This window comes from Melozone crissalis, unplaced genomic scaffold (genome assembly GCF_028551555.1).
Source record: "Melozone crissalis strain CALT ecotype California unplaced genomic scaffold, PUWL_Pcris_2 ptg000008l_1, whole genome shotgun sequence".
NCBI classification, from domain to species: domain Eukaryota; kingdom Metazoa; phylum Chordata; class Aves; order Passeriformes; family Passerellidae; genus Melozone; species Melozone crissalis.
In genome coordinates, this window is record NW_026535786.1 from 9,900,997 (window position 1) to 9,916,003 (window position 15,007).

General features: G+C 47.1%; 1 protein-coding gene across 2 annotated transcripts in view; it reads left to right on the forward strand.

Moving 5' to 3' along the window:
• The window catches only part of GAB2 (GRB2 associated binding protein 2), an 87,038-nt gene extending 79,626 nt beyond the window's left edge, over positions 1-7,412 (forward strand). Inside the window, exons 5-10 of one of the 2 annotated variants that reach the window (XM_054269884.1) lie at positions 1,042-1,136; positions 1,862-2,144; positions 3,144-3,234; positions 4,544-4,646; positions 5,498-5,623; positions 7,221-7,412. In XM_054269884.1, the coding sequence (XP_054125859.1) occupies positions 1,042-1,136; positions 1,862-2,144; positions 3,144-3,234; positions 4,544-4,646; positions 5,498-5,623; positions 7,221-7,364 (842 nt within the window). In that variant the 3' untranslated portion in view covers positions 7,365-7,412. The remainder of the gene's footprint in view (positions 1-1,041; positions 1,137-1,861; positions 2,145-3,143; positions 3,235-4,543; positions 4,647-5,497; positions 5,624-7,220) is intronic. The other variant, XM_054269885.1, reaches the window with a different exon arrangement.
• Positions 7,413-15,007: the final 7,595 nt, after the last annotated feature.

Below are 15,007 nucleotides of genomic sequence, written 5' to 3' on the forward strand. Positions count from 1 at the left end.
GGCTTTGTGCTATCCAGCAGCCTTGGGTGGATCAGTCCCACTGGGTTGTGGTAGGGCTGGGATGCACATGGCACCAACCAGAACACAGAGAAACTCTGCTCAGCCAGGATCTGGCCCTGGTTTTTGTATTCAGCAGGCATGGAGAGGCATACACAGAGTTCTGCCCACCAGAGCTGCTCAGCTGGCTCTTGGCTGTGTTGTACCTTAAACCAAAACCCCAAATGAGATTGCTTATGCAGGCCTTTGCCAGATTTTTGTGATTTTGGCAATTTTTAGCTTACCTTTACTTTAACTCATGTCCAAGTTTATCAGAACATACTTCAGCTTGGAAGTATGCCTTGGTTTTGCTCACAAAGGTGGGTGAGCAAAACCTTGGTTTTGCATGTCTCCAAAATCCAGCAACCCTAAGTGCAGCAGAGCCACAATTGCCATTGGCCATGGGTGGGCTGTAGGTGTACGTGCCCTTTCCAAACCTCGTGCCTAGGATGAGATAGTTGCAAAGTAACTTAGAAAAGGTGGCTGGAGAGAAAATGCACTGTAAATTATACACACAGCTCTCTGAAATGCTTCTTCCATCTCCTGCTACCTAAATGCCCACCCTTAGGCTGAGATCGGCTGAGATCAGATTCATGCTCAGCAGTAAACAGACTGGTCTAAGAGCTTAGCACCCATCCTCCCCTTCCTGGAGGCTGCCAGCCTCTAAATTTACTGAGCAAGCTCTAACAGAGCTTCCCCATAACCCAGTTTTGTCACCATGATCTGCCTTATCTGACACCTTTACCCCTGGGATTTTGCAGCACTTCAGCAGAACAGGGTTAGGTCTGCACAGCACATGCAGTTGTGCTGGTGCATCAAAGAGATGCTAATTGGAAAGGAGCATAGCAGAGAGACAGCCTGTGACAAGCTAAAGACCACATCTTCTCATCAGCATCTCAATCAACAAGAACAGATACTGCCCTACCAGTGCCTGGATTTTGTTTTCAGGGACCCCTTTTTGTTATCAGCTATGGTGGGACCCATGCATTTGTGGTTGTGTTGCAGCTTCTTCCTGTGAGACGTACGAGTACCCCCAGCACGGGGGCGGCAGCGCTGTGCAGTCAGTGGACTCCATGAACGATGGATACCACTCCTACCTGGTGAGTTGGCCTTGGTGTGGCCACCACACTTCAGGCACCACTTGCACCTTACAGATTCAGAGACAGGTTGGTTCCAAGCTGGCCCTCACAGCCCAGTCCTGCAGAGCTAAGTCAAGAAGAGGTCTGTTAATGGTTTCTGTTTAAACCATGGTGAGCTGCAGAGAACAGATGGGGCGGCAACCATCTAACCCAGCATGATGTGCAGAGCTTTGCTTACACACAGCATATCTGCCTGCAGCTTTGGCCCAAAAGAATCTACCCAAGAGTTTGCCTTCTTCCTGAAAGCCTGGGATGCCGCTGAGCTAAATTTTGACATGTAGCCAGAACAGTCTCTTTTGTGTGCACTTTCTAACATTTCCTGAACTGGAAATGACATTAAAGCAACCTTTCATATTCCGTTTTAGTGACAGACACAGCCTAGGGAAGAAAGACTTTCCAGGTTAAGCATGCTTCTCCAGCTCACTCTGATCATGAGAAGATGCTCAGGTCTGGGTGATAAAGACCTTTCTGAAAACTCAGGATGTTGCAATGTCTTGGAAACAAAGGAGGTAGACCCTCTCAGTGCAAACTGATGTCCAAGGAGGGGACAGATCATTCCTTCCCTTTGTGCTTGGATTTTAGAGTGAGTCTCCCCTCAGATGTTGTTTGGTTATGATGAAATGAAGGGTTTGTAGTGGATGGGGTTGAGCAGTGCCTGATGCTCACAGTGCCTGATCCTTCCCCAGCAGGCCAAGGCAGCGGTGGCCCGCTCCCACAGCACCGACTCCGAGGACAACTATGTCCCCATGAACCCCGGTTCCTCGCCCCTAATTCACGCCGAGAAAGCCAACGACAATGCCCAAAGTCTCTACATCCCCATGAGCCCTGGGCCGCATCACTTTGACCTGGTGGGCTTGTCCTCGGCCACCCTTCCCGTGCATAAAGGAGGAGCTGTGGCCCAGTGCCACCGGCGGCTGAGTGAAATCCAGCCCCCGCCAGTCAACCGCAACCTCAAACCCGACCGGAAAGGTAAGAACATTTGGCTGTGCACAAATCTTCCCAGGAATCCTTCTGTTCTCCTAATACTTCAGACTACATCTGTGAAGTTGTGTCCAGTCCCAGGTGGGGTGTGCTTTGCTACTTCCAGCACAGTCAGACCTTCAGATGCCCCCCATCCCCTTCCTCTTTCAGAAGCTCTGTAGTGCAAATGTAGCTTTCTTGGTGCTTGAACAGTCCATCTCAAACCCTTCCAGACCTTTACAGGAGATGCATTTCACAAGCAGGATTTCACCCCCTTGGCCTGCACCCCTCCCTGTGCTCCGCCCCAAAATCTCAATGTTGTATTCAGATGACACAAGTTTTTCCTACAGTTTCCTGCTGGCTGGTTCCAGGCAGTTCTTCCTTCAGGGCTCTGCTGACATTCTCCAAATCTCTCCCTAATCCATTGTCTGACCAGTGGCCAAGGAGATCCTGAGGAGGAGGGCTCCCATCTCTAGGGTGTCAACACCTAACCCCATGAACACTCCATTCAAGGGTTGGGGTTGGAGCGTAGAACTCTTCCACCTTTTGAACCATCCATGATGAGAAGGGCTTTCATCTGCTGCCCTGCAGATGTCCTTTTCCATTCCCTATGGGAAAACACTCCACACAGAGGTAGTTCAGGCCTGGCAGAGCCTGGTCTTGTCCCCATCTAATGCATTAGTTACCATAGATATCTAATGAGTGGTTTTGGGGTTTGGGCATTTTAAGCAGATCTCTATTCCCTGGAAGGCACGTCCCCCTTTTGGGACTACCCATCCACTTTGGGGCTGTGAAGCAGGGGGAGAAATTCACTGTTTTCACACAGTTCTGGCATAAATGAGCACAGGGGTTTTGGTTTGGAGTATTTGTCATCAGCAGGGAAGGCTGGGGGGCTGATTAGTAGAATGGGAAGTAATCAACCATCTCTTGGGGGCACTTTCATGCCAGTCATGGATGCTGAATTGTAGGGACATGCTGCCTCTGAATAAAGGCTTTTCCCCTCCCCAGCAAAGCCATCACCGCTGGACCTGAGGAACAACACTGTCATTGATGAGCTTCCCTTCAAATCGCCAGTCACAAAATCCTGGTCCAGGCCAACGTGAGTAATGCTGGGGGATGATTTCTTGCTTTGTTCCAACAGCAGCTCTCTGGTCTCATTCCTACTGACATTCACAGGTTGCCATGCTGTCACCTCTGCCATGGATTAAACATTCCCCACATCACAGCTGGTGGCAGGAAGGTAAATTCATTTAGGTTGGAATTTCACATGAAAGCCCAGCATGTGGCTAACAAGATAATTAAGATCCCTTGAAGACATTTCCTGTTTCTGGGATCTGACAACTACTGGAGAGCCGTGGCTCTGACCTGGGACCTGTGGTCTGCCAGGATTCATGATTCAGCTGAACCAGACCAACTGAGCCACGCTGTGTGGGGGGCATGATTTCACATCCAAGCTATTCCCCCCCAAACCCCACTGTCATCTAAAAGCACAGGGTGACTCTCAGGGTCTGACCAAGCTGTGTTTTGATTGCCTTGAAAGCAAAGCTTAGCCTGAAGGAAGTCTGCAAAATTAAACCAAAGCACTTCAGAGCTATGTCTGCCAGCCAAAAATAACAGGATTCGCACAATTCCAGCTCTGCTACTAATTCACGGTCTGATGTTGACCAGTAAAAGGCAGAAGCAAAGCTTGGCTGCTATGACTCCTCTAATAAATTGGATTGTGTGGAGACTGACTGCAGGGCATGAACGCTGTGTGCTGAAATCACTGCACTGGGAAGCAGCAAGCAGGGTTTGATTGACAAGAGGTCTGACCCTGGAGAAGCTAATGGATTTTTCCCCTATCAGCTAATCATATGACCCTGCTTTACTGAAAGGCAACAAATAGCTTTTTGAGACACGTGCTTTAATGCCAGAAGCTGATTTCATTATTTTGTTTGGTATAATTAGATTTGGCCAATTGAAAGAAAGACAATTCCTCAGAGGATTTATTTTCCTGCAAAAAATTTGGATAGGGCCTGTATGGTAAACAAATCCTGTTGCTGTGGTGGGGCTGGAGGTGAGAGGCTTCACCAAGGCTGCCCCTCCATCCTCCACAATTAAATGTTTCCTGAGAGATGGAGTTAGTGGAATCTGATTTGTGTAGATGAGAGCAGGAGAGTTATAAGTACATAGAAAGCAAGGTGTTAACTAAAAAATTCTAGAAAGAAAAAATTGAGAAGACCAAACCCAAGGATTTCCAACCAATGGAAAGGGCAGGCTGGAGAACCTCAATGCCACCAGCTCTTCCTCATGCCCAGACTGGGTCACGATGATGGTTGCAGGCATCAGGAGCTGCCCTCTCCCACCTCCATGGCAAAGGACAAGCAGGACCCGCAGCCCTCAGTAACACCTCACCCCTGTGCTTGCAGGCAGACCTTCAACGCCGGCTCTCTGCAGTACTGTCGCCCTGTCTCCTCCCAGAGCATCACCAGCACTGACTCGGGAGAGAGCGAGGAGAACTACGTGGCCATGGTAAGGGCCCACAGCTAAGATAGATGGTTCTGGCAGGACATACAATCTCCCCAGCTCTGCAGATGCATTCCTAGCTCGTGACAGGGAAGTGCTCAGATAGCACAGTGTGGAGTACATCCTTATGTGCATCCCTCAATGCACAAAACAGGGTGTTTCCTTCTGAAAACAGCGTGTCTCATTGGAGTTTTAAATGTGTATGAGGGCAGAAACATGTATCACTCACTTTGCCAGGAATTAAGAGGGATTTAAAAATTTATACAGACTGTCAGGGTGTATTTTCCTAATTAAGGTTGATTTTTTGAATTTTTTTCCCCTAATAGCTGCTGACATCATCTTTCTGTGGGAGCAGGGGCTATCAGAGCAGAAGCAGGGTGTGGCACTGCTTACAGGGAGGGGATTTGGTCTGCTTTGGTGAAGCTACTGACTTGAAGCATATTTTTGAGGCTATGTAACTAATGGGGTAGAGGAAATCTGTGCTCTGTGCAGCATGGTTGTGATTAGCAAAGATCCCAGAGCTGGCCTGGCCTTGCTGAGGTGTGGTTCTAGGGACATGTTAAAGCTCACGTCTGCTGTCAGGCATGTGAATAAAATCAGCACAAAGGCAGCAGAGCTGCTCTGATACGTGAAATCAAGAGCATGAGACTTGAAATATTTGTTAGCACAATATACAGCATTTATAGTATCCCAGCAGTTCTTGCACATCCTTGTCCCAGAGGCAGGTGAGCAAATAACCAGGCTCTTTTAAAGGTGTCTCCAACATGTTTCATTTCTGGATTTGTGTTAATTTCCTTTTTTCTTTCTTCCTTCCCACTTTAATCCTCATTATCTCTCCTGTCTCTTCCCTGCATTAGCAAAACCCCATTTCTGCTTCTCCTGTTCCTAGTGGTACCAACAGCCCAGCGCCTAAAAAGAGTTCGGGGAGTGTGGATTACCTGGCCCTGGACTTCCAGCCAAGCTCACCAGGGCCACACAGGAAGGTATGGGGGATTTTTTAAACTTCTGATTAAAAGTGATGCATTTTTAAGGGGTTCTATGCACATTGGCAACAGCATGGTACAAAGCCCAGACTGTGGTCTCGGGAATCTCTGATGCTCAGAGGGCTGGAGCACCTCTACAATGGAGGCAGGCTGAGAGAGGTGGGATTGTTCAACCTGGAGAAGAAAAGGCTCCAAGGAGACCTTGAACCATTTTCCAGTGCCTAAAGGGGCTACAGGAGAGGTGGAGAGAGACTTTTGACAAGGGTATACAGTGACACTAAAGAGGTAATGGCTTCCCACTGTCAGAGAGCAGGTTTAGATTAGATATTAGAAAGAAATTATTTACTCTGTCAGTAGTGAGGCACTTGAACAGACTGCTCGAAGAAGCTTTGGTTGCCACATCCCTGGAAGTCTTCAAGGCCAGGTTGGATGGGGCTTAGAGCAACCTGGTCTAGTGGAAAGTGTTTCTGCCCATGGCATGGTTGAAATGAGATGATCTTTAAGGTCCCTTCCAACCGAAACCATTCTGTGACCCACTGCTATATTTGCTCTAGGTCAAACTCAGTCTCTCTTGCATGTCTGCAGCTTTGCTGGCAGTGCAAAGCAGAAGCATGGATGTGCAGGGTTCAGGGATGCTAATGAGACCACAAACTCAGCTGGAGACTATACATTGAAAAGCTGTCAGGAGGTATCCCAAGATGTATCAGAATTAGTTTTTTCCTCCTTCAAAACAACAGCTCCTCCAAGATCAGACTTGGATTTTGCACCTGAACGGTGAAGGACTAGGGTTGTATAAACATTCATGGCAACCATTTGTGAGTTGGCCTCACTTTCTCAAACATCACCTTGTTTCCCAGGCAAAGCATCCCACTGGTTAGGTCCTTTTATTATTTGACAGTTGTCCCTTGATGGTTTCTTTCTGCCCAGCAATATTTCTGCAAGTATCACCCATTTAAATTATATTCCATTCTGGAAAAGTGATTTTAGACCACTAAAAAGCATGATCTGGCTCCAGTTACAAGGAGATGGAGGTCCTGTGAAATGCTTGTAAAGTCAGAAAAAGCTTCAAGACTCCAGGAGTTATGGTAAAAAGTATCTCCTTGTTCTCAACACATCTCTTGGGAGACCCTGCAAACATATCTGTTGTTTGGGGATGAAAATGAGCTAGTGCTATAGGTGGGTAGAGTCAGCACAGCTAAAAGGTATAGAGCTGGCATTTCTATGTGTATCTCTAAGAGTTCTGAAGTTCTTTACAGGAAAACGAGCAAAATGCAAGGCTGAACTCAAAAAGTCAGCAGTTACAGAACACAATTGCAACCAAACATTCATGTCCCAAAGTTTGTGAGAAGGTAGAGACCCACATGCTGTTTCTACCCTCCCATTGCACTGCAGTCTCATGCCAGCAAGAGGCAGAGCAGATTGAAATCCTTCATCCTCATGTCTTTGGGAGGTTCGAGGGAGGGTGACGAGCTGTGAGGTCTTCAGGAAAGCAGGAATGGTGCTGGTGGGCTTGTGGCACCTGCTGCAGGAAGGAGTGAGAGGGAAGAGCAGGGAGCTGATGAGTGACCAGACGGTGCCCTGTTTCTCCTCCCCACAGCCCTCCACCTCGTCGGTCGCCTCAGATGAGAAGGTTGATTACGTGCAAGTGGACAAGGAGAAGACACAGGCGCTGCAGAGCACCATGCAGGAGTGGACTGATGTGCGGCAGTCCTCGGAGCCTGCCAAGAGCATGAAGCAGTAGTGCCTGCGGCAGGCAGCAAAACAGGAAAATGTCCTGTTGGTTTTCCCCAGCTGCTGGGGTGCCAGACCCACTTGGGCTGGATTTCTAAGACTTCTCTGTGAAGGGGAGGGGGTGTCATTGGTTTGTTTTTTTCTCTTAAAACAAAACAAAACTTAATTTCAGGGGAAGACTTGGCGGATACTGTTTGCCAGTGATAAAGACCAACTATGTTTGGTGGATAGGTTTGTGCTTTAGCTGCTGGATGCACTGTCCAGGAACTTTGACTTAGCAATACCAGGTTTCACCCTACTCATCTTTTCCTTACAGCTATTAAAGCCACCTTGTATATTCTAACACTGCATCATCTCTCCCCGTCTTCTTCCATATCGTACCCTAAACCATGCCACGCAGGTTTGCAGCATCTCCCAAAGGATATCATTGCCCAGCTCTGATTCTCCACTCCTTATCGTTGTCCTCTTCTCTGCTTCCTCCCAGTCCCAAAACTGAGCAAGGACCATTGCTTTTGAAATCACTTTTGTTGTCCTGTCTCTTGTAAATAATATGTTCAAAACCTCTGAGGGCTGTTCTCCTCTTGGCTGGACAGCCCCCAAGGTTTTGGTTGGGGTTGATAACCTTCAGGAGCTTGACACACTATCCCCACCATCCCATTGAGCTGACTTAGAACTCCAGGACTTGCCCCATCGTATACACACATACATGTCAGCATATGCTCTCATGAGTTTGTTTGGGTTCTTCTGTTTGTATTCTGCATTAACTCTCAGAGTGAACGGGCTGGAGAGAATGGTTTTGGAAGGGGCTGGAGGGATTGGCTTTGGAAGGTAGAATTTAAGCACTGACCCACTGCCTATCCGAAACCAATTCCTGTGAATCTGACCCTAAAAACCACAGTTTGCCTTTTGTGGCACCAGAAGAAGCCCATAGAGTGAGAGTCCTACATCATGGACATTGTGAGAAGCCCTGTGGTTGAGTATGAGGGGGCAGGGAGGCTCTGAAGACCCTGTGTGTGGACTGGCATAAGGATGAGTGACAAGAAGGGAGTGGGAGGCTGCTGTGAGGACTGGGAGAAGGCAGATGGTGTACTGCAGAGATTGGTCCTGGGTGAGGAGGTTCGGTGGAATGTTTCTTGGAAGAAAGAAGAAGAATAATTGAAATGTTGGTTGATGGTGAGGTCATAGGCTTGGGAAGAGGTTGGTCAGGAGAGTCAGGGCAGGGTGTTTCAGTAGGAGCTTTAACGTAGCATTGTGGTTGGTTTGTGGAGGGTGCAAAAGGCTGAACTGTTTTCCCCTCATCTTCAGCAATGTTTCTTCAACACAACACTGGGGCTTGCTGACATTAATGGCCCTAGGCTCTAATTATGGGTGGGAGTCTGCTGTAGTCCCTTGCCAGCATCCTTAACACATCCAGGCTTTGGGATTGCTCGCCAGGCAGATGCTGAGCACAGAGAGAAGAGAAGGATGAGACAGTTTAATGCAGAGATAATAATTCATGATCTCATGAAAACAGGAAGGACTAATGATTGCCATGGAGCAGCCTGATTGCCAGACAGCAAGCGCTGACACGAATAAACAGGCTGACCGCAAACCAAGAGCCAAATCAAGGAGACATCAGAAAGATTAGGTAATAATATTTATTAAAGAGCTGGAGCTATTCTTTCTGCGAGCTGAACCCCTCCCAGCACCGTGGGCTCTGTGTTCCACCAACATCACCAAGCTGTATTGATTATTAATGCTTTAGCATTAACACATTTGCTTAATCTTGGTCTGAGCTTGGAAAGGGCCAGACGTGACCCACATGGGGATAGGATTCCAGTCCCTTAAGGGCTGTGTGCTGGTAAAATAATTCTTGAACTTTCAGCACCATTTTGTGTTTTCTTCTTGCATGCCATGAAAGGGAAGGATGCTAATGAAAAGCTCTGATAACCCTGTTGAGACATTGAAGTGTTGGACGTTTATAGAAACAAGGAAGCAAATACCCTAATGTTTATGTTAATAATTATAATTACTAGAAGGGAAGAAACCTCAAAGCCCCAAAGGGGAAAATTTAGCAGAGTCAGATGCTTTCTAAAGGTCACGGGGGGTGTTATACCCTGCAAGGGCCATTGCCTCCTGCTGGAGGCTTGCACACTTGCCTGGTGAGTTGACAAAATGAAGACTAGAATGCAGTACTTTGTATTTCTATTGCCCCTTTCATCTCTGCATCTCAGGGGAGACTAAACATTGGGCCTGATCCAGAGCCCACTGAAGTGTGCATTCACCCATCTGGGAGAGAGCTCCCCATCCCCACCAAAAAGAATGTCACTCTTCTGGGAAGCTGATTTTTCCCATTTCTTCTTCAAAGCTGTTAGTTTAAGTGGCTTAAGAGAGAACACATTGGGTTTGAGTGCAAGTTGATGAGTGGGTGCCCTGTGCTTCTGCACTGGGACTAGGTGCCTCCAGTGCCCACTCCCACATTTAATCCAAGGGGTTAATTAGGACTGGAAAAGCCTTTTGTGGTACTGGAGAAACTTGACCTTTTTCTCCATGTTTCACAAATGTCTTTGTTCATGGGGCAACCACTGGCACGGGATAGCTCTTTTCCCAGGCTCAGACCCTGTGTTTTGATAATTTCCTCTCATGAGCATCCCTAGTAACTGGTTCATTGCATTTGGCAGACCAAGGACCAAAATGGCCCAAAAGCAGCTACTTAACAACTGCTGGTTGCTGGCCCCTCTCTGCTTTGCAGTGAAGTCTGTGTTTTCACTGAAAAAGATACATTCCTCTACCTTTTGCCCTGCAAAGCACCAAGCAAACAGCACCACCAAACTAAGCAGAGGGCCACAGACTCTGTGCCATATAGACATGACTGTATCAACCCCTCCTGAAAGCATTAAGTAATCAGTGGCTTCAGTGGAAATAGTCACCCATGACGATTGCCAAGCTGATTACAGCAGTCCCTGGTGATTAATGTTTGTGCAGTATTTAGTCTTAAACCATATTGAAAAGCAGCTGCTTTAATTACACAGACCGCCAAGAACTTTGTCCTGAAGGCATTGAGTTTATCACATCCACTTTATACTTGGATTCTCAAGTATGACAGGCCCCTTTGTTAGAAATAGGTATTTAAGGAAACTGAGAACATTGCAAATTATTCATTTTAATTGAAATTAAACTGGCTTGAGCCTTCACGTCAGAGCCTGCTCTACAGCTCTGTGGTTTGATTTAGAAAAGGGATGTGCTTGCATGTGTGTGTGCTCATGGAGAGGGGTTGTCTGTGGGACAAACACCATGACCTCAATATTTAGTTTTATGAAGCACTGGGTCCATGGCTCAAAGCTTTCCCCAAGCTTGAAAATGACTAAGCAGGTGGTTTTAAAGGCAAAAGTCTCCAAGAGTGTGTATCCCTTGCTGTGAGTATGCAAATGCTGCTCATCATTCCTCTGCCTGGTGAGATGTGTGAGCTGCCTTGGAGCTGATTTGCTCTGAACTGGCATTTGAGTGTTCAGTGGGAAATACATTTCCAGCTCTAAATAGATGCCAGGCTTAGGCTTAGTCTCAAGCTGGTGAAAGAGAATAATGTGTGAGCGCAGAGAGTGCCAGGGCAAAGCTGAGAGTCTGGCAAAGAGGGCCAAATGCAGAATCAGAACCAAAAGATAGGAAAGGCTTGGCTTGTCTAGGAGCTAACTGGAATGGATTTGAACTCTGGGCCACCAGCCACTGGCAAGGGTGAGATATGAGAGAACATGAGGTTGGGACGAGAGAAGGCAGGGGAGTTTGCCAGTAAGGTTTGGGTCTTGGTCCTCACCGTGTGCTCCTTTGGCCTGTGTTTTTGGGTCAGATGTGCAGAGATTTGTGGGTTGTGAAATGCTCAGTAGAAGCTGGTGGGACAGGAGCTTCCACCACTCTCAGGCACTTCACTCTCAAGGGGGTCATCCTGCCTGACAACGTGATGCCTGTGCTCTGGCATTCAGGAATGCTTGGGCCCTTTACCCAGCTCTGAGCTGGGCAGGAGAAACCCTACAAGAAATGTGTGGGGACCAGGACATCCTGAGAGACACCTTGCTGAGGGTCCCATGAGCTGTTCCTGGGGCAGCAGTGCCACGGTTTCACAGGGTTCTCCCTGGAGATGCCATCTTCATCCCTGAAGTTTTTCAAGATCAGTCTAGGTGAACCCCACAGCTGACCCTGCTTGGAGCATCTCTTCCACACTGAGACCATGTGCTGCTGGGGTTGAGTGGAGACCCCTCCATGTGAGGGAGGGGGCCCAGGGGGTTGCTTGGAGCCCTGTAACATCCAAAACACTTCTCTGGCCATGAAGCCAAGTGGCAAGGCACACAGCTCAACCCCTAAGGCCATACTCCCCAGTAAGAAGACCTAATCCACACTGGGCCATCCCTTGCACCTGGGAAAGGGCTGGATGGCCCAGAACAAGTCATCCAGGACATGGACAGGCAGTTCTAGCAACTGTGAGACAGCTTGAACCTGTAAATTTGTCAGGCTAGATCCAGACCTCTCAGCAAACCCATGCCATCTCCACACCCTGGCATACCAGCAAGTGTTGGCTTGTTTTGGCTATCCAATGATCCTGGCTCCTTGGGTGGGAAGGGGGGTACAGCCACGTCCAGGTCTTATGGAAGTTGTTAAAATAGTTCCCAGGTGTTTTCTGAACTTTCTGGCCCAGGAGGCAAGTAAAAGGGTGGTTTTCTCAAGTTGTGCTTGCATTGTGTTGGTGTTCTCCCACCTGGTGATGTAAAAGTTCCATTCCATGTAAAAGCTGACACCCACAGTGCGTGTGCCATTGGAGGGATGCTGTCTAGGTGAGATGGATGCAGCAGAACTGTGAGTATGAAGAAGCCCAAGTTCTACAGGAAGGAGGAAGAGCAAAGCCTAACTTTGGCACCAGCCAGAGAACACACATGGCTGTCAAAGAACCATCAAAAAAATCAGAGGGACCAGTTCAGCATCAAATCACAAGAGCCAATAAGCCAGTTTAGGGCCTCTGATGAGTCTGAGTGCCTCTCTTCTCTGCCCAGCCTTCCCACATGTACATAATGATCTTGCAGCTGTTAATGAGGCTCTTGCAGGTCAAGATGTGCACTTTTTGTTCACGATTCCTCCTTGGTCTGGAGCAGTTCATCCCTCTATCAGCCTGTCCTTGGTGTCTCATCCTTGTAGTCACAATTTTATCTCCTTGTTCACGACTCCTAGTGTTGTACTGTCGATCAGGTTGCTGATTTAGTGTCTTCTCTTGAGAAAAGTTGATATGTAGCAAGGTGTCACAATACAGCTGTCCCCTTCCAGCCCACGGCCAGCTGGTCCTGGCACGTGGTGTTCAAGTTTTAACACCAGCCAGTAATATCTGAAACAGAAGCTGGGGCGCATGGCTCCATCTCTTTAGCTCAAAAAGCTTCTCAACAGGCTTGCTCCCAATCAGCAGGCTCTTAATTTTTGATGCAGCCCATTGCTAACATGTAACGGGTTCATTTGTGGGCCAGTGGGTTGACCATATGGGAGAGGTTTGCCCCCAGACCAGGAGATAAGAAACCATCATTTTTATTGTCATTCTCTGGGTGACACCACACTGTATCCTCATGTGGGACGAGAGGGTTCATGTGAACTCTGTATCCTGCTTTTTTCTCCGGCTTGTAAAATGAAGGTTTTTAGTACTTATTTCCCCACCTCACAGATGTGTCATGAGGTGTAATTAATTGACATCTAATAATGCAAAGAGCTGTTTTGAGTCTGCAGGCAATGGCTTGGCAGCAGGTGGTGCTAACCGGTTGTCATGCCCAGCATCATACACGACACCAACACATCCCGCTCTGCAAAACTCATTAAAAACCCCTTCATCCTTAACTACCAAGGTGAAAAAAAACTTGGCAGGATTTTCTTCTGAGTGAGGGGGGTGGGGGAAATGTCATTTGCACAGTTTTCAGTGTTCTGCTGCCATATTTACCCTGGAAATACCACGGGTTTGTTGAGAGCAGTATGGACGTGGTGGCTGAGCCACACTGCAGAGAGGGGAAGGGAGCAGGACCCTGGGCTCCACGGGGAGCCTGTCGATGAATCCCGTAGGGTTAGGACCAAACCTTTAGAGTAGTTACATCCCACTCAACCCAGCCCTTGGCAAAGTCAACGTGACTTTGCCATCATTGTGTGGGAACAGACCCAGTCGGATTAGGGTAGTTTTCTCCATTTGTTTCTTAACCTGCTGCGAGGAGGGGTTGGAGCCCTGGCTGTGAAGCTGTTGCATCAGCAGCCGATTCGCAGGGATGTTTTGTGTGTTTCAAAGCCTATGACTGTTCTTAAAGAGGAGTATTTTTAATTTTTTGATTTCCATTTGTAGAAGGAAGGACAAGAGTAATCTGTGGCAAACTGTACAGTATGTGTCTTCTTGTGGTGTCACTGTTTGAATGGTTATTAAGTTTTCAAATCACTGTGGACAGCTAATCACTTAAGTTATTAATTTATTCTTTGGGGGGTTGTTGTTTGGTTGGGTTTTTTTAAAGTAATTTGAAACAATTATTTATCCTGTAAATCGGTCTTGAGTGAAGCCTAGATAATACTTTTTTTGCTGTTAATAAACATGGTACATGCCTGACGTGAAGGTGATCTCATTTTTAAGTACTGTATATGCAACAGAAAAGCAACAGGAAAATAAAAGAATGATAATAAAAAGATATCTCTCCCTGGTGATTCCCAGTATGGATTCAGAGCAGGGGAAAAAGGGGGAAACTAATAAGCAGATCAAGTTTGATTATATAGTACCTTTAAAGCTTTCAGAGCATCTTCTCAGCATGTTGCCAAGTGTCTCCTACAGCTTCAGGTGTCCTGTATGGATAAGGAGGGCCTTTAGGATGTAGCTAGGGTTTTTCCTGATACCAGAACCCAAGCAATGTATTTTTAAGCTGCTAATTGAATTTCATACCATATATCTGCTCTGCTGTGTGCGGTGTGAGGACAAATGCTGCCTTCCTCACCCATCAGCAGCTTAGCACCTACAAGCCTCAGCTCAGGACACCAAATCACCCAGAGAACCTCAGCAAAAGGACAAATCTTTTTCTCCAGAGTTAAAAGTTCAATTCTACCTTTAAGACTTCCCTTAAAAAAAAAAAAAAAAAAAAAAGACAACTGGGAAAAGACACCTCCCTAAGCACAGCTCCTGTAACACCTCTTTTAGACAAGAGTAGCATCATCTCACATCTGCAGCACATGTGGAATCCCAAACCAAGATCTGGGGACTCCCCTGTGGGCTCTCCTTGACCAGAGGCATGTGTGACAGACAAAACAAGCCAGACTATCTCATATACCATAGCAGATACTTTATCAATATGCCATATGCAAACATGACTGGCATTACTAACACTAGTACCAATATAGCATACTCTACACACTGGTACCAATGTAGCACACACTATAATTGGTGTGGCACAGATAGTAATGCACCATACTCATACTATACTAGACTTCTGTAAGGCCTTTAACATGGTCCCTTATAGCATTCTCAGCTAATGGATGAGTGGACCATTGGATGAACAAGGAATTGGCTGGATGGCCACATTGGAAGAGCTACAGTCAATGGCTGTGTCCAAACCAGCAATGAGCAATGTTCCTCAAAGTTGTGTACTGGAACCAGTACTATTTAATATCTTCATCAGACATAGGAGT